The sequence below is a fragment of the Thunnus albacares genome, chromosome 6, assembly GCF_914725855.1.
Source record: "Thunnus albacares chromosome 6, fThuAlb1.1, whole genome shotgun sequence".
Lineage (NCBI taxonomy): Eukaryota > Metazoa > Chordata > Actinopteri > Scombriformes > Scombridae > Thunnus > Thunnus albacares.
Window position 1 is genome coordinate 17,499,186 of NC_058111.1, and position 24,550 is coordinate 17,523,735.

General features: G+C 39.8%; 4 protein-coding genes across 6 annotated transcripts in view; 3 read left to right on the forward strand and 1 right to left on the reverse strand.

Moving 5' to 3' along the window:
- si:ch211-286b4.4 overlaps positions 1-12,205 on the reverse strand; it is a 54,826-nt gene extending 42,621 nt beyond the window's left edge. The window contains exons 1-23 of the mRNA XM_044353624.1: positions 12,174-12,205; positions 8,863-8,907; positions 8,623-8,737; positions 8,307-8,394; positions 7,602-7,790; positions 7,377-7,482; positions 7,030-7,263; positions 6,828-6,929; positions 6,399-6,590; positions 6,041-6,151; positions 5,175-5,367; positions 4,870-5,006; positions 4,147-4,371; positions 3,776-3,917; positions 3,496-3,619; positions 2,901-3,092; positions 2,647-2,784; positions 2,257-2,439; positions 1,902-2,096; positions 1,404-1,552; positions 1,121-1,289; positions 880-1,014; positions 555-707 (exon numbers count right to left, since the gene is read on the reverse strand). Coding sequence (XP_044209559.1) covers positions 555-707; positions 880-1,014; positions 1,121-1,289; positions 1,404-1,552; positions 1,902-2,096; positions 2,257-2,439; positions 2,647-2,784; positions 2,901-3,092; positions 3,496-3,619; positions 3,776-3,917; positions 4,147-4,371; positions 4,870-5,006; positions 5,175-5,367; positions 6,041-6,151; positions 6,399-6,590; positions 6,828-6,929; positions 7,030-7,240 — 2,751 coding nt within the window. The 5' untranslated portion in view covers positions 7,241-7,263; positions 7,377-7,482; positions 7,602-7,790; ... (2 more) ...; positions 8,863-8,907; positions 12,174-12,205. The remainder of the gene's footprint in view (positions 1-554; positions 708-879; positions 1,015-1,120; positions 1,290-1,403; positions 1,553-1,901; positions 2,097-2,256; positions 2,440-2,646; positions 2,785-2,900; positions 3,093-3,495; positions 3,620-3,775; positions 3,918-4,146; positions 4,372-4,869; positions 5,007-5,174; positions 5,368-6,040; positions 6,152-6,398; positions 6,591-6,827; positions 6,930-7,029; positions 7,264-7,376; positions 7,483-7,601; positions 7,791-8,306; positions 8,395-8,622; positions 8,738-8,862; positions 8,908-12,173) is intronic.
- LOC122983658 lies at positions 9,596-12,457 on the forward strand. Of its 2 annotated transcripts, none has more exons than XM_044353625.1 (10): positions 9,596-9,849; positions 9,985-10,290; positions 10,433-10,474; positions 10,571-10,606; positions 10,772-10,888; positions 11,007-11,031; positions 11,157-11,197; positions 11,293-11,343; positions 11,435-11,547; positions 12,147-12,457. In XM_044353625.1, the coding sequence occupies exons 1-10, from the start codon at positions 9,801-9,803 to the stop codon at positions 12,276-12,278; spliced, it is 912 nt and encodes a 303-aa protein (XP_044209560.1). In that variant the 5' UTR covers positions 9,596-9,800; the 3' UTR covers positions 12,279-12,457. The 2 variants fall into 2 exon arrangements, with proteins under 2 accessions (XP_044209560.1, XP_044209561.1); XM_044353626.1 differs by having other exon boundaries at positions 10,772-10,882.
- A 17-nt stretch (positions 12,458-12,474) lies between these two features.
- Positions 12,475-16,225, forward strand: LOC122983660 (protein starmaker-like). The gene is made up of 6 exons (XM_044353627.1): positions 12,475-12,576; positions 12,696-12,909; positions 13,019-13,089; positions 13,251-13,294; positions 14,075-15,872; positions 16,144-16,225. Exons 2-6 carry the CDS (start codon positions 12,756-12,758, stop codon positions 16,189-16,191), a joined length of 2,115 nt encoding a protein of 704 aa, XP_044209562.1. The 5' UTR covers positions 12,475-12,576; positions 12,696-12,755; the 3' UTR covers positions 16,192-16,225.
- A 6-nt stretch (positions 16,226-16,231) lies between these two features.
- LOC122983661 (neurogranin-like) lies at positions 16,232-22,288 on the forward strand. Of its 2 annotated transcripts, none has more exons than XM_044353628.1 (3): positions 16,232-18,124; positions 19,630-19,831; positions 21,322-22,288. In XM_044353628.1, the coding sequence occupies exons 1-3, from the start codon at positions 18,110-18,112 to the stop codon at positions 21,375-21,377; spliced, it is 273 nt and encodes a 90-aa protein (XP_044209563.1). In that variant the 5' UTR covers positions 16,232-18,109; the 3' UTR covers positions 21,378-22,288. The 2 variants fall into 2 exon arrangements, with proteins under 2 accessions (XP_044209563.1, XP_044209564.1); XM_044353629.1 differs by having other exon boundaries at positions 19,630-19,785.
- Positions 22,289-24,550: the final 2,262 nt, after the last annotated feature.

The window sequence follows — 24,550 nt, forward strand, 5'->3', positions numbered from 1 at the left end:
GCTTCATATTTTCCCTGCTTGCACTATTTTACATTGTCTCATATAATGTAACCAACAGACAGACTTGACTGACTTGAGCAAAAAGACAAATTATAAGCATAAATCATCAACAAGCACATAGGAGACAAAACATTTCTCCATCATATATATTATTCACAAATTAATTTGGTAAATATGATAGGCATAAAAGACTATAACACATATTTAGAGACTGAACAAAAATAAATTTGTATAACAGTTTGGTAATATTACATCCATACATAGTTGTAAATTAAATTCATGTTCAATTCATTACAATTCTTGTGATAATATTCGTGATCAGGTTACTGTCAGTATTTGTCCATAACCTAAGATCCTTGGACAGATGCCCAGGTCTATACTTTAGATAAAGAGATCAAACATATGTCATTGGAGTAAAAAATGTTGTTATACCCTCCAGAACACAACTCAGGCAATCAAAATTTAATTGTGATTGAATGTAATTTTGTATCCGTTTCAATTGCAAACTATTCAGATTTTTAAAGTCCAGTTATCAAAGTTGTTCCATGTCTTACTGGAGAGGCAGTGGAGGCTCCAGAGGTGCAGTAGTGTCCAGGGTCACACAGACCCTGAGGGTCAGAGAGACCGGCTCTGCTGCAAAACCACCCTGCCTCACATGGTCGACAGTGCTGCACAGCATCGTTACCAGACTGGTCAGAGTAGGTGCCCTGAATAATAACATGGTTTCATATTACAGTATCAATTATGCAAACTTGATCGAAAATGCAGAAATAAGAGATACAGCTAATGTGACTGACTTACAAAAAAAAGATGAGATTGAAGCACAGCAATAAACAGCTGAATAAACATTCACAGACACACAAACACACAGATACTGACTGGAAGACAGGGGCGAGGAACAGAAGACCCTGGAGGACAGTAGTGTCCTGTGGGACACAGTGGTGGCTGAGAAAAGCCTGTCTGGTTACACAGTCTCCCTCCTTGACACTCGACACATGACTGTGCACCTCGGCGCTGTGGAGGATTTATACACAAGGGAATAGCCTTGAATAAGCTGTTATCTCATTATCTAATTTTAACAGTACACTTTAAACTTGGTATATTCTAGATTTTTTCCTACTGGCTGGAAAGTGCCAAGAGGACATGGCTCTGCCCTGACTGCTCCTTTCCAGGAATAATAACCCTCCTCTGCTTCATACTGAATTGGTGAAGCTGAGCCACCGGTACAGTAATAACCAGGAAAACAAGGACCTGAAGGTGAGGTGTTGTTGGAACCTGAACAATAGAAACTGACAGGGAGAGAGACATATTGGCCATTTTACATAGTTCACTTATATAAATCAACTGATATCAAAATATTCACATTACAAAAGGAGAACAGTGAGTTGTGTGAGTGACGTTACCCTGGTGGACAGCTGACACAATCCTGAGCCCTGCTGAGGCCAGTGCTGTTGCCGAAGGTGCCGGGGGGACAGGGAAAGGGAGAGGAAGAAGCTAGAGGGCAGTAACTTCCTGATGGACACAAACCTCCTGTCGACCCATCAACTGGAGTCTGGACATTGTCACAGTATATTCATGTAAAGACAAGCCAGACTGTACTGTATGGTGAAGTAATTTCATCCCTGAAACGGTTTTCTGAATAACTGAATGTAACACAAAACAACATAATGTTTCGAAATATGAGTTTCATCCCTACATTAAGAATCATCATTTATAAACTGGCTTAGTGTGCGTGTCTTGCTAAATGTGAAATATAAGACATTATTTTCTATTATAGTCATAGATGTAGAGATTTGCTCTAATCTTTTTGCAGCATCACTTATTGAGAAAGCTTTCAGAGAGGACACTACTATTAATGACTAACAACCTCTGTATAAAATATTAATATAACATTTTCGTACTGCAGACTTGGCTCCCTCTCTACAGTAGAAGCGCTCCTCGCAGCTTCCAGAGGGCTCTTTGAGTCCCACACCAGTGCAATACTGGCCTCCGCCACAAGGGGAGCACTCAGACCCATCACTGAGAGCAGAGCGTGAGCTGTAGGTTCCCTCAGGACAAGGCTCGGGAAAGAAAGTGCCTTCTTGACAATAAAAGCCCTACGAATAGAGTGATTGACAGGGGGAGAAAAGAAGACACAGAAAAACAGACATTTATTATCTGAGATCTCACATAGATAGAGGCAAACACTCTGAAATGGAAGATACACTTTATCATATATGCAACAAAATGGTTTTTCAAAATGCTGGATATTCCTACCTGAGGGCAGACCAAGGGTGTGTGAGTTCCTGGTCTGTCACAGTAATACCTGGATGGACATAAAACACACGCCTCTCCACTGTGACCGACTGTGATGTTCCTGTATTGTCCTGCCCGACAAGGGTAGGTGTACGGGTATCCAGTTCCTAGGGGGCAATAGTGCCCATCAGGACACACCCCTGTCTGAGACAGTACAGATTACAGCATAGATGGTCAAATCATTTACTATTCAAGTATAATTTTCACCTACAATCAAATAAACATAGTATGCAAGTTTTTGGACTCAGTATTTGACTATATTTTTATGTATGATTACTACAGTGAAAAAGGTACCATACTATTCTGTTCTGCATCTCAAATACTGTATATCTCATTCATTTGGGATCTTACAGGTCTGGTAATAGGCTGCTCCTGAGGCTGCTGAGAGTAACAGTACCTCCCCAGAGGACACTGGACGCACTCACTGACTTCTCGCAGACCAGGAAATTCACTATAGGTACCATTGGGGCAAGGAATGGGGTTGGGATCCTATAAGAGATTACAATCAGCTGTGATCGACCAAAAATGCTATAGATTTTTGAAAAGCAGACCACATAATTAAAAAAAAAATCTCCCTCTGCTGTATGTATATTGCTCTAACTCACAATGCCTCCTCCAGGGCAGTAGAAGCCACGAGGGCAGAGGGTGGCTGAGCGCTGAGGGTCTCTGGCTAAACCCTGAGAGCAGAGAAAGCCTGGGGGGCACACCATGACGCTTAACATGGCTTCCTCACTAGTGGTCTCATCACTGCAGTAGTGGCCCTGCAGGCATGGAGAACACTCCACAGAGCCTTCATCCTACACACAAGAGGACGTTCAAATTCAGAAGATTCAGAGAGGTGAAGTTAAAGATATCAACCAGTATGGGGGAGGGCCACAGCGAAATACAAATTTAAAACGCAAGGGAGAGGAGGATCTAACTTGGAAGATGATGGAAAAACACTGATATTTATTCAATATTGAGAGCAAAAGATGAACTATAATAAAATTTGACTTCAACTGCGTCTGTGGATGACATTTACAGATGTACATACATGGTGAGCAATGTAAGACGATATCACTGTGGGCGGAAAATGCTAATCTAAAAATAGGACAATCAGAATGGCTTATGGAAGGACGAGACCAAAAACACGAGCTCTGGTTTCCACTGGTTCTGTCAGTCGACCAGTCACAGTGGGCTGTGTTATAGATGGGGCCTTACAGAGTAGCTGCCAGCTCCACACACTCTGGGGTTGACAGTGGCTGAGTGGGGACAAAAATAGCCAGCAGGGCAAGCAGAGCAGTCCTCAAGCCTCTGACCTCCTTTCAGACGGCGAAAACTGGAGCTAGAGAAAGACAGAACAGAGGGTAAATACTAAATCATACTTATTATACCAGCTTAATCCTTCATTTTACCCCATATTGCAAATTCTCTTCTTATCATCCTCCTCATCCTTCAACATCATTTTTACATCTTCCCTACTTATACAGTTATTGCTTACGGCGGGCAGGGTGAAGGTTTAGAGGTGCCCTCTTGACAGAACGAGCCTTCAGGACAAACCAGGCATTCTTCTCTTTGCCTGTTGCCCATTTGGATGCTGTAGGTGCCCGCAGGACAAGGAAACTGGGTGCCATATGCTGTCCCTGGTGATGCAACATCAACAAAGATATATCCACATGAAAGACTCATGATGACACCTCTTGAAGAGAAATCTTATTTTAGGAATAAATTTTATACCCATAGCTTTACTAAATATTTCATCAGTTTACAAAGAAAAACACGTAATTACTTGGAAGATAATTTTGTGTTTTTCAGCACTGAACAAATGTATTCATGTAATGTAAATACTATCTATATTCTCCACTTGTGTACCTTCAGGACAGTAGTGTCCAGAGCTGCATCGGCCTGATGGAGCACCTGACCCTGCCAGACAGTACCAGCCTTGTGGGCACGGCCGGCACTCACTTTCAGCTTCCAATCCACTGTGACCACTCCAAGTCCCCACAGGACACTTGTACTGGGTGGGGAACATAGTTCCAGGTGGACAATAATGCCCTGCAAAGCAGGAGAGTGGTGGTCTCTGGGCACCACCAGTACCTATTCAAAGCAAAAAAAAAGTGCTTCAATATGGGGATCAATCAAGTATCACTATTTATTTGATCAAACACCTCAATACTGATATAATGTGACAATATTTTTTCGGAGGGGGTTGATTATTGGCTTTTAGAACATGTTTACACCTAAGAAAGTTTTGAGAAAAAATGTCAATATCAATGATGATATACTGATCCAAAAGGTAGAGGTATTCATAGTTACTGTAATTTCATTACTCTAGAGCAGTCAAATAAGTCCATAAATATGTATAATTTGACTATAATGCAGCCTTCAGGTCTAGGAAGAACACAAATTGAAGCTACATCACGATGGTAACCTAAGCTCCCAACAATATCTCGTCTCATATCACAACATATATTCTATATTATAATGGTATATTGCCCAACCCTATTAGGCATCATAGCTATGGTAATCTATTCTGATATTATGAAATATCAAATGGTGATTTTGAAAGCCAGCTGGATAAACATGTGTATATACCTCGCAGACAAGCATATCGTGCCGGACACCGCTGACACTGTGAGCGGTCAGTGAGATCCGTGCGGTTGCTCAGTGTCCCGGGTGGGCAAGCATTGGTCGGGGCGTTGGGTTTAGAGGAACCAGGGGGACACACAAAGCTACCAGAATTCAAGAAAACTAATCAAAATCATAGAGATCACACAAAGAAAAAAATACTTACAGAATGTGAAAGTCTATGACCTCTTTCAAATCAGATATATTTGAGAAAATAAGGTCAGAGTGTCACTGACAGAAAACATTGTCTTTAATCTGAGCAGGTTACCTACCCTTGCATACAATCCACATCAGGGGCTCTCAGAGCTACCTGTGTGCAGGCTTTTCCTGCATAGCACTCCCTGCAATCAGCCAACTCATCCTGACCCTCTAAGGGGTTGAAGGAGCCTGGTGGACAGGGCACAGGGTCACTTGTCCCCACAGGACAGTAGAAACCAGCTGGGCATTTGAGACAGTCCTTCACACCTGGAGGAAATAGTTAACAGAACAAAGATGCTGTTGTCACTCTAAGATTGTTGTAGGTTTATAGTACAATGTAGTCCAACGTTATTTATATTAGTTGATATTGCTCATTGTAACTGTAAACTTGTAACTAAAATTCTCCTAATTTGCTAAGGAAAAGTTATTTATGGTGTCTGTTTGATATATTTAAAGGAATCAACTGGACTTTTTTGTGATCTATTCCTATTATAAAATGTAGCACATAGTTAGATTACTTCACAGTCATGCATCATTTTTTCCATTCTGCACTCACAGCTCCAGCTTACCACCACACAGCTGTTGGGATTTTTTTTTTTTTTTTGCTAAATTAGATGCATTCTCTCTTTGCCCTCTTAACATCCATCTGTTACAATTCCTCATCCATACATACTTATTCATCATGTAAACTAAACAACATATATTTTTATATGATCTCTGAGTTTTGCTATGATCGACTGCTATAGCACCATATCAGTTTTAGCTGAGCTGTTGAGGGACTGCAGAGCTGTTCCCAAATGATAATTTCACTTTGAAATAAATAGCAAACCAGAGCTTTCTGTCCAGTATGCTGGAAAGAAATCAATAACTGCGAATATAAAACCTTAATTGATGAGTGGTTAGTATAAAACAGTAATGATATGGGATATAAATGCCTCACTTATTGCTCCTTGATGAGGGGTGAAGGTGCCTCGAGGACATATCACTTCCTCCAAGGTGCCAGCAGGGCAGTATCTCCCCCGAGCACAGGGCAGACCAGGACCTGAAGAGCCTGTCACGTGCACACACACACACACACACACACACACACACACACACACACACACACACACAACATACAAAATGAGAAGTAGTGGGCCCAGTGCATCATGCTGTCATATTTTATCTCTAATATAGATCTTATTTTCTTCTGTGTGAGGCTCCATTTCATGTTCTTTACAATTATGGCTGTAATTTCTTTAGTATTTTAGTATTTCATGTTGTGTCAATAAAGTCATTGTATTAGTGCTAAGACTTACCTGCAGGACAGAAGCGTCCTTCTCTACATCTCTTACAGGCTGCCCTACTTGTCTGACCCAGTTGTTCCCCCGCTGTACCAGCAGGGCAAGGTGACCCATGAAGGGTGGCTGTGCCCTCTTCACAGTAATAGCCCTGTGGGCACAGGAACTGGGAGGTGGGTGTCCGTGAGATGCCTTCCAGACAGTAAAACCCTAGAGAAAAGTATTTATAGATGCGATCACAAGAACTGGTATTAACAGCATATCATATATGTTAAGGACACGCAAAACAATTAACTTAATTAAATTGGCCTATTAACTTAGTCAAGTCTATTGGTATACATACTTTTGGTATTCATTGATATGATGTTATGATTTTCTGCACACATCACGGTGTGTGCAACCTTAAACTCCAAGAATAACAGTATAGAATGCAAAGGTTTACTCTACCTGCAGGACAGATTGTACAGTCTCTCAGCCTCTGCAGACCTTCTTTGGGGCCATAAGTTCCTGCAGGACAGGGTATAGCTACACCTCCTACACAGTAATGACCTGGGTGAGGAAAAAACATATTCAAATATATATATTAGGCATCTTCCCGTAGGAAAGGAAACTGTAACATAAATGGCAATATGCCGTGATAAACACTAACCTATTGGACAGACAACACAGGCTAACCCTTCCCTTGAGTCTTTGTATGTTCCTGGTCGACAGATGATTGGTTGACTGGACCTGTAGACTGGTTGGCTCCAGCGGGGGGACACAGCTCCCCCACACAGTAAGGAAGTGTTGTTACAGCTACGGCAGAATGTCTGGCCCGATGTGGAAGACCAACCAGGAGGACAGGGGAGAGGCTGTGACATCCCCCTTTCTGGACAGTAACTTCCTGTGGCAGGCAGAGGACTCACTTTTACTTGTTGAAGGACCTTTTGATCACAAATTAACTGTTTTATTTAAAATCTACACATGTATGAAACATGTGTTCATAGTCTTTTATACCTGCAGGACACTGAAGACACTGGATAGTGCACACAGTGGAATAGAAGCCCGGGGAACAGTCATTACACTCATTGTGATCTAAGTTGGGCTCTTTGCCAGGCCCACACTATGAGGCAAAACATACAAGACAAGGGTGAAAAACATACAATTTGTTTTTCTTCTTTCTATTGTGAAACATTTGGTTTAACATGAGGTTAAATTTGTGAAAGTCTGCCCTTCTGTTACCTTATGAGGGAAACCAGAGGTGCAGACAGAGTCTACAGGGCAGGTCAGACACTGAACAACCCCTTCAGGAGAATGATGTCCTGGGGGACATAAAGAGAGCGTCCCATTGGCTGGATCACAGGAGAAACCCGCAGGACACAGTCTGCAATCCACTCTATCATCTGAACTGATCAGACCTGGAAAACAAGGCTGCAACATACAGATATTAGTAGTGACTACCTGTTCTACAGCATTGAGCACAGTGTTTGAGGTTAACAGCAAATAACTAATATTCTGATGATCACATTACAAATATCTTGTAATATGTATTGTTATATCAGTGGCTCTCAAACTGTGCAATTGCAGGGGGGAAACACATGAGGGGTGGAGAGAATCTTAAGTCGTAGAGACCTTTTTCAACAGCAGGCAATTTGACCTTTCAAGCACAGGTGTAACTGATAAGATCATTAAGTGCTGCATTGCATTGCAATAACTGCTATTGTTAGTGTTATTAGTTCCACCTGTGCTTTTCCTGCTATGATAAGTGAAGATGTTCTCTGCGGTATACAAAAAGTTATATAAATCAAATTTGTTTAAGAACCATAACAAAACAAGAGTGTTGCAAGGCTGTTAAAGTAAATATGAATTTTTCCTTCTTTCAAAAGAAGCTATGACAAAAGAAAAGTGTATTGTATAATGATACATTTTGTCACAGTGATCTATTACCTTGCAGTCACTGATACTGCTTTTCCCTGTATAGAGGTTGAATGTTCCTGTTGGGCATCTATGAGGTGCAGATACATTGCCAGGACAACTATGAAATAGGTGAATGAAATAGGAATATATTAATTAATTATTCATTTATATATACATAAACATATTTCTTTTCAAATTTCAGTATCAAAATGTTTTCAAATTCTTACACATGGTTCCCCAGGAGCAAAAATAGTGTCTGTATTTATACTAAAATGAGTTTTTACCTATATATTTTCTTAGTAAAACTATACAGGTAGATAATATTAGTTATTCACTGATGACTTACAAATGACCAGAGGGACACTCTAAACAAAGCTGGTGGGAGAAGTATGTTCCTTTTGGACACTGATCAGAGTTGGTCTCTTCACTGAAAGGGAGGTCTGCACTTGCTTCAAAAGATTCTGAGACACATAAATGAATTTCAGGAAGTCTGTAATGAATCAGTGTTTGTCTGTTTCCTCTTAAATTAGCTTAATTAGTTAAATAAAACATATATGTATAACTTTTAAATAGTTATTGCTCTTACCTGAGGCAAGTCCAGAATGTGTCCGCAGCAGAAAAATCCATGCAGCTGAAAAACAGAACAGATGCATTACTTTCCATGAGTACATTATCAACAAATCTCTAATCAAGTCCACACAATTTCAGTTATTTTATATGCTCATTTGGAACTGTTTGGTCTGAGTCTACAAGACTGATTGTGTAAAGGCATGAAAGTGAGAGGCCCTAAGTCAGTGAAAGTGAAACACGAGCACGAAATGCGATTCCCAGATGACTGCTCTAGCTTATAATGGTGTGCAATGATGTTCTGTAACAGTACCCTCCACTTTCATAATGCATGAGCATGTGCTAAAGCTAACCTAGATATTGTCTCTGTTGGTGGATCATTTCAATTATTTATGTTACCAGTGTAATTCATTTAGAGGTTACAAAGAGGGATATGGAAAGAAAAGATATGGAAAATCAAATAGATTTCAGGAATGAATCATATTGACTCAGCAGTTGACATCAAACGTTCAATCACAATCACACCTTTTTTTTTCTTAAAATTTAGAAATGACTGTCAGACACATCCTCCTACTGTTTGAGCAATTAATGAGCAGCAATGCAAACCACATTGTCATCTATTGCGCCCTTCTTTCAAATCGGGTGTGAAATGCACGCTTTGCAGTATAAATGCATGAGTACAATTTTATTTTTTTATGCTTTTTTGCTTTCACATTCTCAACTGAACTTTCATTTACAGGAAGTCGGTTGCAATACATGGAAAGTTATGAATTATTTTTTTAGCAGCTCTAAATCCTGTTGTATACCACTTCCTGTACCCTTACCGAAGGGTTGGAGCATATGTGTGGGTATTTTAGTGCTTTTCTGCACAGGTGCAAGAGTTTCAAAACTACAAGAGCACAGTCTATTTGACTGCGTGTTTTAAGGCAGCTGTTATCAAGGAAATTGGCTGCAACAATGATGATCTCAGTTCACTTCACATTGCTCTTTCTTTGGATGATCCAAGGTATGGAAAACAGTATTTATTCTCTTGAAATTAAATATGTTGATTATGTATACACATTCAATAAATACAATCTTCTTTGTATTAGATAATATTATGGTCTTTCTGTAAAGTAAATATAAATTCCTCTCCTTGCAGATTCTGTGAGCTGTGTGAATATGAAGATACCCTTTGATTTGGTGACTGTAGTATTAGGGGACCCTCTTACATTAAACTGCAGCTACAATTGCTCTGCTGGATTTGTTCGCGGCTGTTGGAGCAAAGCATCGGAGAGCCCTGTCTGTCTCGGGGACAACATCCAAGGCAGCTTTTGCACAGTATCTCTTCGTCTACCGAATGTGTCCACTGAAGATCTCAAGTATAACTACTCTTGCTACACAGAAGATACAGATCACCCTCAACTTAAAAAAAAAATCGAGCGTGTTGTGTCACTGCATGTTGAAGGTACAGAAATATTATTATAAGATGAGATATATCTTGCTTTTGACAAAACAAATCTATAGTAATAATAAGCTATAAGTAAACAAATGTTACAAAGCCGGAAGCAGATTTCATGAAGTTAAATGATGAAAACGCTTTTTTCCAGTTCCAAACTGGACAGTTACTCCAAGGACTGAAACTACAAATGGTGAGTATGGATATAAAATATTTCATAAATACGTGTTATTTTCTTGCACATTACGCATTACTTTTATTTTTATACACTATGATCTACATTTCTCAGCATCTGTTCCAGCTAAGCCAAAAGATTCGAGTGGAGGTAAGATGACGCTTTGAATAAGTGCAGAATATGAAATGAATTAACGTACATAATGCATGACTACATTTTATATAATCGTGTACATCTATTTATGGAACTGAAAAGTAAGATTCGCCCTTTCGATTCAAACACTCTCTGTTAATGCTGTCTTTTCCGTGTCAACAGGAGAGTTTACTGGAATGAAGGTTTTGGCAACAGTCACTGTTTCCGTGGCCATGGTGCTCGCAGCGTTGGCTGTTTATCTGTGTCTGAACCGGAGCAGACAGAGCTGGAATGGTAAAGGTGATTATAAGAATATTACATTCAACACTTGTCTGCAATAAAAACTCTGAATTCTGAATATGAAAATACACACTATTTTATCTTTAAGTCATTGTGTTTATCATGTCACATTCTCCAGGGGAGCCTGTTCTTTCCAGACCAGGGTGAGTACAATTTTAGAATGAATGTTTCACAAAATCAGTGTCCAATTATCTTTCACCTATGTTTTTGAAAAAAAAAAATTACAAATAAAATTATTGGTTTATTTCTTTATTCATTACCGTTTTAGCTCACCACCACATTCTCATGCTGTCCTTTCACCATTGAAGGGTAAACAGTTATCATAACATATTAAGAATCACATGCAAGATTTTTTTTTTACCCCCAAATACAATACTGCCATTCATACCCTTCATTTTCCTCAGGATCATTGTCAACACAAAGTGAAAGAGTGACTTTGAGGATTCCTACACCAGGTAAGATCATTTTCCGGATTAGTAATACCACTAGTGACACAGCATCACATACAAATTCTGACAATTGCTGTAAATCATTCCTTTGAAACAGATAATGAGAGTGACACTGAGGTTCCATATGCTGACATAATGATCACTGTCCGAGGTGTCAGTACACCAGAGCTCACTCAGGTCGGGTACTTGACTCCTGGAGACCAAAAAGAGGTAAGGAACGAGATTGCACTATCAACATCTTCCAAATCCTAATCCCAAATTAATAGTTAAATTAACCAGTTTATTCATTTCTATTGGATAAGAGCATTTTTTGCTATTCTAGATCTGGCACCTGAGTGTAAAGTTGTTCAAATGAGTTACATAATGAGCAGGAATCACTACAGGGCTGCCAAACAAGAAACTTACAAATGCAAAGCTATTTTTTAAATCATAATTCAAGCACTTATCAATAATTATCTTACTAATTTATCACTTATGTTTAAGTTTTTGCATAACCCATGGGTATACACTCCAGTTACCTGTTTGCTTGGTATTCATTAATGAAAGGTAGACTAAATATTAGTAGTACCCAGAAGTGAAACACAATACAATTCAACATCAGAGTTGAAGCAACGTCTTTCTACAAGTGTTTTAACAAAAACCGAACATTTTAATCGTCATGAAGGTAAGATATATCCTAGGGATGATGTATTAGACTAGTTATACCTCTTAGAATGACTGAAAATAATGTTTAAGAGCACTAGGGGGTTTTGTAGCCAGCCTTGCTATTGCCAACACACTAAATAAGTTTGTCTCTGCTTCCCCCGCAGTGGTGGGGAGATGAATCAAGGTCTCACCTCCAGGCTTCACGTTCAGCTGACAGACTGCACGTCCCGCAGCCCAGAGAGGTCAGCCGCAAGATGAGCACCAACTCTGAGTATGCAGTCATCACATATGCCTGACTGAAGCTGCTGCTGCTGCTGGAAGAGGAGAGAAAGGAAGGAATAAACATACACGCCGCTTGTGTTGTAAATATGCTATTAAACGCTATCTGTGTTTCTAATAATAATGCTAAATGTATGTATTTTTATTGTTTTATATACCCGTTCTTTGTTTAATAAAAGGAGCATGTATACCATTAGTTCTTGTGAGTTTTTCTGACATTTGAGCCTTGTCGCTGCCCGTAGTTAGAACCGTTGCCTAGAAACAGTTGCCAACAAATTACAGTACTGTTGTTCGCTAAAACATTCAAACGACAAGGTAGGTACAAATAAGTAGTTATAGACATTTTTAAATCGTAACATAGTTGCAGTTAATAAAATTGCGACTAGCTACTGCCATTTTCAAACATTTAATTTACGTTAGCTTATGTTCTTCAGAAAAACTTGGACTTCTCCTGGTCAGATATTCCCTAGCTGTCACAGCAGTATCCTAAAAACATGTCAGTGCCTTTCTCCAACAATCACCTGAGGGTCCCGAGGGGATTTGGTACCATCCTGGAAGGACTGGTTAGAGAAGTTTTACGAGACCAACCTGATGACATTCCTAAATATGCTGCAGACTACTTCAGTATCCTTCTTAAACAAAGAGAAGGTAACTAGTAGCTTTATATCTGATAAAAAATGAAACGACGTGCCATTAACTGCTGTCAGTGTCACTGCAGAAATAATTTTCTTATTTTTTCTTCTTTTTTGGCTCATAGATAGTGGCATGGACCCAGCTGAGTGGGCTGCCAAACTGGAAGATAGATTCTATAACAACCATGCATTCAAGGTTAGTTGGGTGCTAGATCAACCTATATAGTCTGTATATTGAAATAAATTTAACCTGCTACTGTCATCATACCTACAGCCTTAAATATCCACTCTGGTTTCTATGCTTTTGTGAGTTATTTACCATTACACTGTTGTTTTTGTTGTTATTTTTTCCAACAGGCTAGCCCTCAAAAAGAGCCTGCAACAGAGGTGACCTTTTCCAAGTGAGTCTCACCTTATGTGCTATCAACAGACGAGGACAGGGACAGGGTGGACTTTAGGGAAAGGATAGAGGAAAGTGACAAGTTAAGAAGAGATGAAAATAAAATATAATTTTTTTCATGTTGATTATTTAAATGTTTCAGTATGAGTCATTTGGTATCAGGTATTCTGTAGATGTGGTTATGCTGTTTTTCTTATGTAGGAAAATTACTACATCAAATTGGGACAAGATATACAATCTTAATCATATACCTGCAATTATTGTAGTATATTAACTGAACACCTACACCTGCAATGAAGTTGGACATACATGCATTGTCCTAACCTCATGGGAGGTGTACTTTCTAAATGCTAGAAAATAATCATTATACATTTGTTAAAACACTGTGTTCCAATTTCCTTAGCAAATACATTAATTAATACTAATTTAGTTTACAGTATGAATAGAACAGTCCAATGTCATGTTTCAATTTTTCAGACAAGTCAGTGAAAATAACCTCAAAAGCAAAAATACATTGTGGAGTAGAAAGGTAGCACAAAAAGTCAGATCACTATTGAAAGCTTTGTCAGGTTTACAGTGTTGAGGTTAAGAACGAAAGGCAGAACTACACAAGAGACCACCAGCTGCAGTAAGACATTCACAGGTTCCTGATGAGCCAGAAGGGCATTGTATGACCTTGTATTGTTTTGAAGAAGCATCACATTTTATCACATAAATTTTCTCCACGTCATACTGAACATTTCTCACCTCAAGTCTTTCATTTTCACTGGGACTTTTTTAGAGAACAATCATATGAGTCCCAAACTGAAGATGAATCCAGTCATTCAGCAGAGGCCTCAGTTCTCTCCGCCACACAACCTAATGTCTCTGAAGAGGTTGATTTAACTGAAAGTACAGTGGGAGAAGAAAAACAAAACATTACAGAGAAACACATTATTTCAGTGGGAGAGGGACTTTCACAAGAAGAATCAATCAACAGACTCCCAGTTGCAGATGTACAGTCAGATGAACTGAGTGAGACAGAGGAGGAGAAAGATCCAACAATAACTGCACTTGATCAAGTTGACGAGGCAGCTAATGAAAAAGATAACAGCTCTGTTCCAGACCAAGGTATACCTCTGTCTGAGTTTGAGACCACTGACTTGTCGTCATTCGGTGGGATTTCAAATGTAGAAGTGTGTGCACAGGAGCTGAGTACTGCAGAAGATGAGAGAGGTGAAAAATTTCATAAAGAAAAGACTTCAGCTGATGATACAGAGGTTGGAGAGGGAGAGGAGGGCACTGAAGTTGAAGTACCAGTGGAAGTCTTTCCGTATTCTGGGCTCGCTGACGTAAACGTGTGTGCTACAGAACTCGGAGAAACTGAGAAAACAGTGGAAGAAACCACGGTCGATGCTGAAGAAACTTTCGCACAGTCATCACTACCTCAATCTGAAACACTTGCGGGTAATCAACGAGAAGCTGAAGATCAGGCAGATAAAACAATGGAGGAGGAAGGAACCAAGACTGAGGCTTCTTCTGGGGAAACACATGAAACTTTAGCTTGTATAGAGGGCAGTTTGGACAGCAATGCTATACCAAAGGAAAACTCTTTGGTTGAGATTAGCTTTGAAGATGTTCCAGAGGCTCAGCAGATTACTGAGATTGGGGAGAAACAGCCAGTAGACGAGGGTTCAGAAGAAGTTTTACACTCCGAGATGTCAGAGATGCGGAAACATGAAGAGTCCAGTGAGGTTGCTGCAGTGGTGACAGACCAAAATATATCTGGTACACAAGACCTTGATGAACCTGAAATGGAGGGAGTACTAAAGGAAATTAACACCGAAAGGGAGGAAATGGAAAGTCAGCAGGAGGCATCTAATATCATGAAGGAAAAGGTGGATGCAAATGACTCTGATTTAAATGATAGTGATGATGATGATGATGATGATGATGATGATGATGAGAAGGGAGAAGGTGTTAAAAACATCATATCCTCACATCGGCCCACCACTGAGGCAGAAAAAGAGAGCCCAGAGGATGAAACCAATCATAAAATCGAGGATAATGAGAAGATAAGTGGAGACGAATCTGACCAGAATGAGGATTCAGAAAAACAGACAAAGTCAAATGACCCTGTCATCAAAGAAGATGAGACGGCAGACACAGCTGGAGAAGACACAGAAGGTCATAGTGAGATGAAGGATAAAGAAATTAATGATGGCGATGCGGAAAATGATTCATCACAAGTAACCCAGCCAAATATATCAAAAGCTGAAATGGAGGCAGAGAGTGAAACTTTACAGCCAAGTGCACAACATCTACCAGAGGAGAATGAAGAGAGAACGCTCGTAGAGTCGCAGCCAGAGGACAGAGAGGAAGAAAAGGAGGTCACATCAGAGGAGGCAACGTCAGAAGCAGAGGAAGATGTGGAAGAAGGAAAAAATGAATCCGAAGCACAAGAGAGGAGTGATGCAGTGTGCATCAGCCCCACTCAAAGTGCAGATCAGGCGGCTGCTGACCAACAAGGAGAGCAGAGTCTGAAGCCACATGAGTCTGAAGAGGACACAGCAGAGCCTGAGGGCCAGAGAAGTGACAAGGTAATGTTTGATGAACCTTCTCAATAAAGAATATTAAAGATCCCATTTTACGTCATATCTACCTACACCTCTTTATGTGATGTGAAGAAAATACCCCAGATATTTTATCATTTATGGCCATAACTTTTATGATTTTAATTTAATAGAGGCTCGCCACATCTCTACAGCCTCCACATTCATCAGCATAATAAAATGTTAAATGTTCACAGAGTCTTAGACAGAGGTGTCTTTTGTTAGGCGACACTCTGCTGTGCTCCCATTTCTGTTTCAGGTAGCCTATATACATAAACTTTTCAAGGACGAGTCTGATCAACAGTGACCCTCACTTTTTTTCTCCCCTGGACTCACTAGGGGTAGGTTATTGAAAATATCTCCAAAATAGTTCATTTTCTGGATGACGTTGTTCTGATAAACTTTGAATGTCATCGAGGCGGCCATGATCAAAATCATCTCAACCAAAAATGTACGGAAATTAGACCTTTGGAGTCAGTTTTAGCATATTCTGTCTCAGTTTTTGAGATGCTGTTTGAGGCGTTTGCTCAGCCGCATGGTCATAAAACTGTAATACGGTGCTTTTGTTAGCGCCAGATCCACTCTCCTCCTGGGAGCCACGGCAGCCTCCGCAAATTGAAACTTGATTCAGTAATCTATCATCATGAAAGACAGACTGAGCAATGTGTCTTGTGAATTAGGCCTTTAACATTTTACTGCAGTTAGCCCTGTCTGATTTGTCTGGACCCAACAAGGCTCCAAACACGGAGGGAGTGTAGGAAGCGGCACTAAGAATGTTACCATGGTAACCCCTCACTATCCTGCTCTCTCTTAGTGTCGTCATGGAATTAATAGGAGATGGTGATGCTGATAGTTGCTAGGCACCATCTGTATCAGTAATCTACCTTTAATAGCAGTTTCTAAAAGACTGATAAAGCACAGTAAAACAGCATTTTCTGTATTTTTTATTTAAAGTGCTATTTATATGTATTCTGTTGCAGAATTTATTTCAGCTGAAACAGAACTACCACAAATACAAATATATACCTGTACACTATATAGGCCATCTATTCTAGAAGTGACCTATCTGCTCTAGTCTTTTTTCATTTAAATTTTTATGCCTTTATTTCACTGTTTTCAAGTGCCCACAAAGATGTTTCTATGCTCTAATCATCTTAGGTTAACATGTAGTGGATTCAGCTAATATGAGCAGTCCAACTATGTAATGATTGATTACAGTAAATTTAATTACACAGTAGTTGTCATTCCTACAAATTAACAAAGTGAAATGATTGATAAACAAGTCATCTTAGTGAAATTAGGCGTGAGGATAAGTTAACATATTGTCTGAATGGTTAGTAAACCAGCAGGAGAGTGTTAATGTCAGAGATATAACTCAGATAAATGGATGTTTTCTGTTTCTCTCCCTCTCCGTCTTGTCTCTGAGGCTGGCAGAGGAGTGTGGGCGGCCATACCAGCTGGGATCAGAGGGATGGAGAGGGCTGTTAGCTCGCTCTGCCTCTAATAAATTTATAACACCTCGTAGTGTAAAACAGTCCAAGATGCTTACACTCTTTTATTTTTCACCCTATTAGTAGAATTTGAAAGTCAGCAATTATTGTTTCATGACCATCTGGCTTTTACATAGTATTTCTATGTTAGTCATTTGTTTTTATTTGTGGAGTTTATTGTTGCAACACTGCAAACTTGTGATTTTTTTTTTTATGCTCAGTGCATGTGGTAGTCACTTTGTGTTCATATTTAATACCCAGACTAAATACTTCCATTATTTTCTCTTGTGTCAGTATTGTCAAACTTTACATTATTGCATTAGCATCTGTCAGTTACTTTTCTTAAGTCTTCAGACTGTGCTCAGTGTATGTTGAGAAATAAGGTCTGTTAAAGGTCTATAACAGTAAAAAAATGTGAACACAGTAGGTCATCAACCTTAATGAGACTGAAAAGATGGAACACACGCTGTCATGTTTGTAGGAGGTCTCTCGTTCCCTCCCTCCCTCTTTCTCTCTTCCTCTCTCTGACTGTATGTCTCTCTCTCACTCTGTGCGTGAGCGGGTGTTACTGAACATACAGTGATTGTTAGTAAGAGCCAGTGAGGCATCTGTATTATACCAGAGACTCATTTAAAGAGAGCTTCCTTGGTCCAACTAGAAATCGAGGCATACTAGGCATACAAGTCATACTAGGTCAGCTCACCTGAAGACTGAAGTCATCTCTGAGAGTAAGACATGGACTGTCACAATGTAAGTAGAAGCTTCAGATTAACTTTCTTAATTTAATAGATGTAATTTTTTCAATTTTTTTCCCACTGATCAGTTTTGTAGGTAGATGCACATACAGTTGGGTAATACACTTTGTTAGTTACTGATGGTATTTAAAAGTGTTTGGTTTCCCACAAACTACATCCTGCCATGTGTGTGTTATTGTTTATAGACCTTTTCTAGAGTGAAATTTACTACACTAACCAAGTGTATATTTATGACTCACAAATGATTAATTTTTCACAGAGAAGCTAACATAGAAACTCCTTGTTTAATTATGAATTAGTTTTCATGTTCCTTTCATCATACTGTAAGTGGGTAATATTGCACAAGATTTGCATCAGAATATTTAAAATCAATCTTTGTAAGGACTGTGAGGCAGTAGCCACAATAAAAGACCCCTGAGGTGTATAGACAGCAAATTCCAGTCCTGCATCTCTGCAAAAGAGCTGGATGCTGGCTTGTCTGTGAGCAGTCAGACAGAGAGGCTAATGAATGCTGCCTGAACAGGTGGGTGGTCACACTCCTACACTGGAGGGGTTTCACTGGAGACATGATGCACGGCTTCACCGAGGTAGTGGGATGACAGTAGGCTCGTTCTGTGGGCTGCCTTTGTGTGAAATGTCAATCTGTTTCCATAAGCAATGCACGGGGTGTAGAATTTGGATTGGTGTTTACATAACTTGTCGACAGTCTTGGTGCTATTCCACTGACCCTTTACGACGAGCCAGAATTTCTCTTCCGCCCACCCCATGTTTCCTTTGGGACAGTGGATGCTGGACTTCCAATGTGACCGAATAAGCTGCTGGTGTTGACTGCAGCAGCATTTTTGCTGGGTCATCTTTTTCAGCCCAGTTTGCAGAGCAAGTTACCCTTGAAAGAATTTTTAAACCTCACTATTTTTCAACCACACCCTTAGTTTCTTTTAAATCATAAATCTTCCTCTAGCTAAGGATATATTCTCAAAGAGGTAGCAGTGCTTTTCACTGTCTCTTAATAGTATATGTAGATTTCTTTGTGTAATAAACAATGATCTTATAATCATTGGCCATTGATCAGTTTGGAAATCCATGTGTCTGATAAATATACAGAACCTTTTCCATGTTCCATCCAAAACAACACAGCAAACAATATTAATTCATTACAAAATAGGCTGACTCAGACATGTTTTTGCCAGCAGAGTGTTATACAGTATATGACAAGAGGAGAAAGGGAGAGAAAATGGGAGGCAAAGTGGGTTATTGACCTCCTGAGTGCACCATTGAAGTCACGGAATAAGGGAGAGACACTCAGCAACAAGCGCACAACCCTCACTGTCAAAAAAGAAAGTGCTGTAGCACATACAGTTAACTTTACAAAATATAGTGTAACAGTCTGTTAAAGATGATATTTTCTTGCCAGTGTTCCAGGAAGAAAACATCCTCATTTGATCATGTAATATGCTGTCCTACTGTGGTAAACCACTATTTTTTTGGTCCTCTCACCAGGAGGAGTGTAGCCGGCCCCAGGAGGAGGAGGACATCATGGACATCCCCCTGGATGACCCCGAGGCCAACAGGGCTGCTGCCAAGATCCAGGCTGGCTTCCGTGGTCACATGACCCGTAAGAAGATGAAGCCGGAGGACAAAGCAGAGGGGGAGGAGGTGAGCAGCACTGGGGATGTGCTCAACGGCAGCCAGGGGGACACAGGTCAGTGGTGTAGAACCACGGGATAAGACTAGGTCACATAATGCTGTTAAAGAGGGCATTATGGCTAGTGACGTTAAGGATGGTAACAGAGTCTCTTATCAGGAGCTGAAACTACAGTAGGTAATATGAGGTAAGTGATGGAGGTTGAGTATAAGTTGCATCTTTGACCGTGTCTTGTGAGACATTGAGTTTAAAGCAAGTCAAGATTCAAAATAATGTTAGGTATAATTCAAATGAAAGTATGTTCTGCATGTTGTTGGTAGAGCATTAGTTGTCATTTTAAGATGTTAGAAAATTTTGTGACCTTTTCCCGGAGCACAGAACATACAGCACGCATTGATTTGCCATTTTACATAGTAGAAAAAGAAACCACTTAATAGCTATACATAATTAAATGTACTTATTAGAGCCCCTTATGAGTTACCCTATATGTGATTAATGCAGTACATAACTGAGTGACTCATTTAATTACCCCATAGAGTCTCCAGCAGCAACAGATGATTGAATCTTTCAATTACTTCTTTTGTTAAAGGGTTATAAATGAATCTGCTTGTAGATGTGCTGTTAATCGCTAGAAGAGAAGAATAATTAGAGTTAATTCTACAGGGAAACAGTCACATTACAGTCTCACAACTCACAACAAGTTTTTTTTACTAGTCAAAAATGCTTTCTCCCGAGGACATAAACTATTCCAACAGAGGGTTGAGCTTTGATTTTATGCTTATGCAAACATCTCCACAAAGCTAAAATGCTGTCATTTCAGTACAGCTATAAATAAAACTCATAGGACTCATAACCACACATTTACATCAGATATCCACTCAAATCAGATTTTTTTTTTCTTAAACATGAACCAGAACTAGGTTCTTTTGAGAATCAAGAGAAAACTTTAGACCTTCCAGCCCTCAAAATTTCACCTTTTCCTGTAAGACAAAGCAGCATTTTCTTTGGGGATGTGGCTGACACAAGGGATCTACGTCAATGATTCTCTCTAACCCAGTTGCTGGCTGCCTTGCAATCCTCATGTAGGAGATATATTTATAGCTCCAGGTGCATTCGGTATATGCTTCAGAGGGCCAAGCAGAATTAATGGACCTGTCGGATTGGAACCAAGCATCCCGAGCACCTCCCACTGGGGGAGACCCCTTTTTGCAACAGAAGTGGATTTTTGAGTTCATTGGTTATGTTAGCCATCACCTCTCACAGATAATCAAGTTCTCAGCATCACACAATGATGTAAAACTCTGAAAGTAAATTCTAAAAATGTATATTTGCATAACGGTAAGCTTTCACCTCCTTTGAAAATGAATTCTCCTTAAGTAGCAACTTAATACCAATACCATCAAGTGTTTTTTTTTTCTTTCTTTTTTTTACAATAGATCCACCCACAAGTAACCTTAAAAATTACCTTGACGACAAGAGCGTATACAGAAGCTGTTCTTTCCAGGCTCTGCAGTGCTTAACTCCACCTTGCCTATTTCTGTTTTTAGAGACAGGAGGATCGGGGGCAGTAGAGAGAGACGACACATCTGTGCCAGAGCAGTGACGCCCCTGTCCTGACCTGGATGAAGAGAAAAGAGGGGAAACAAGGTAGCAAGAGAGATGGCTGGCATAAGCTGGCTAGGCTGGCTTTTAGGCACACCTTTTTACCCCAGGAGTCATTTTCCTTTCAACACAAATTAGCAGTAGAAAATGAACAGACAGTTTTGAGGGTGTGTTATGTGTATTTTGTAAACTTTAACACTTCTAACTCTGCATGTCCAGCAGTCTCATCAGTACGGATGTCTTTGACCCAGAATTTGCAACTCACTGCATGTACTTGTGAAACTTCTGGTAGTGTGCTAGTTTTTAGATGATGATCTGTGAATGTGAAAATGAATGTCCTCTAAATGCTAAACAGGGCCTATTTCGGATGGATCAGTTCATACCATCTGTGTGTAAAACCTTGTATGCATCAGCTTTACACTTTGCGTAATTAGTGGCTTTAATGTTATTTTGCATTGTTTTTTGATGTGCTTGTATCATGACTATTATTTACCTATTTGACTTGCTTACAAAAATGATTAAACGTCAAAAACATCAAAAGAGAAGTAGCTATGTATGTTCTATTCATTCTAAGTTATCTTATTCAGATTGCAAATACATGATTATCTTTTTGATCACATGACAAATAAGTTCTCTTTTCACCTTATCGAGCATTTTCTATAAATCTGATCTTCCAGAACAGTGAGCATGCAGTAATTACACTTTTTTTTTCCAGATGCATCTGGTACAGCTTTATCTTATGAGACATAGATTCAATATGCTCTGTTGTTGTGTTGGTGGGTTTGACTTTTGTTAAATCAGGTGTATGAAATTCCATTGTAAGATTTTGCAGAGCCTTCATGCTTGAAAAGTACCCTGCTGAACTTTGCTGTAGAGTCATGGCATTACACTAATAAATCCACCTTAAATATATGGTGAAATGTCTCTTTTAAACTTTATTAATTCAACATAAGGATCTTTTTTTTTCAAACAGTACCTTTTATGTCACCTGTCACCTCCACCTCTGTTTCTAAATTAGGTGGTAAAGTTGAGGTTTTTCTATTTTACGATATTACAGTAGCCAAACTTGCTCATTTTTCACTGCAACATAAGTGGGGGCTGCTAATTGGCAACAGCAGGTTTCCATGAAGCTGAAACAATGTGTTGTCTCCCATGTGGCTCTCTTAAACAAGGAATTTCATAAATAATTCATAAACATAATGCTATGCATTTGTAATATTTACAACTGCCAGTAACACTTGACAAATTAAGTTTTTACCAATAATAATAGCTATTAAAAGGCCATTTAGATCATTTGATTGCTTACAGTTGCAAAGCCTGTATGCATGAAGCTATAAAATGCATCCATGGTGTCAACAGGTGCATTTTCATAAACACCCACGCCATCGAGTGATGTGTGTACATGTTGAATGTTTTCCAATACACGGCCTACCTTTATTGCAATATGGCTTTTTAAATCACAAAAGAATAACATCATTTTTGCTTCATTTGCAGAGGCAGTCTTGTTCACTTTATGAGAAACAGGCTAGAGCATCTTCAGTCTCCCAGTGCTCCCACTCAGCCCACCCACACACATCTGAGCCATACAGCACTCTGCACAAACTCATACTGCACATGCATTCACACACAGGAAAAACACAACCCATACTTTAGTGCACAGATCCCACTCAAGTCACTCACTCTAACTCTTGTGCACACACGCACACAGACATGGGATGTTGGTTGTGACACCAGCTGTAGAGATAGGACAACCAACATGAGTGTCAGTGGTTTTGCAGAGTGCAAAGCACTTCCTTCTCAGGCTGACATCCCTCCTCCGCCACACTTTTATACACATCCTCTATGGGTTTTATATGGACCTATTCTCTCTTTTCTCCTACTCAGTCCCAGAGGTGCCATGGCCATGTTCTCCTGTCTCTTTAATGACTGTGGGTGAACAATCAATATTATGCACACCTCCAAACATAGCACAACACCCACTTGGTGCTGTAGATTGAATTCTGAGAATAAGGGAAAAGACAGGTTTTCAAAAATGAGCCTGAAAAGTGTGTTGGTTCAGGTCTTAAATAGATCCACATATGTGTCATGTGAGCACATTTGTGAAGCACGAGGTAGCCTGTTAAATGTACCATAGTGAAGCAGAGAATTATAGTTCAGCCCCCTCCTTTTTTTGTGACTTGTTAAGTTGAACATGGACTATTTCAGGAGAAGATCATCTGAAAGATCTGCTTGGTTAGTTTGTTCTCTTTCTCAGACAGCTTGTCAGTGAGGAAAGATCTCTCTACTCTCCTGGGTGGTAATTAGAGATGTATGAGCCAAGACAAACAACAGGGGGCGCAATTATCTGCTTTCCAGTGGTTATTCCTGTGGTCTCACCATCTTAAAAGATACAGTATTTTTTATTACTAAGGTTACACAACTTGGTAGAGATGAAATGTGTAGTCTTTAATACCACAGCTGTAAAAACAACACCATCAGTGACACCATAAAATCAAGGATTTACATTCAGAAGATGTGATATCAGCTTCACATTGTAACCTAAAGATACATTTTTGTCACATCTTGATTGCATCCATATACTTGTAAACCTGCACTGTGGGAGCCACACAGGATGACATCAGTCTTGTTATGGGCTAAATGTGACAATCATTCCTGTCATAATACATGTACACAGGCCCCCGTCTGCACTCCCTCTCTCTTCCTCTATTGACTGGAAAGTGTCCCCCTTGATTTAGAGTGTGTTAGAAGATGAGAGGAAGAGGGAGGTGCTGCTCTTACCGAGGGCAGAGGTGGAGGGGAGAGGTTCAGCTTTGATGGCCGACTACACAGGAGTCCTGGGAGAGTGGCAGCTGTTCCCACATTCCTGGAGCTTTCTATCAACCGTGCTTCCTCCTCTGCATAAAACCTCCCTTTGTAGTCAAACAAAATGCTCAGAAGAAAAAAAAAACTCATAACAAAAGACTGCTTTCCTTAAGTGGGAGAGATGACTTATAATGCAATTGACTCATCAGAGAGTACAAGCTAATGCTTTTATCTTCACAACACAGTACAAATGACTGATGTGGCAAATGCGGATTTTACACACACGTCATTTCTAAAATAATTAATGGTGACAGTCTAGGCATGTGGGACCTTTGAAGCTAGTGGTAGATTGGCAGTCAGGAGATATATCTG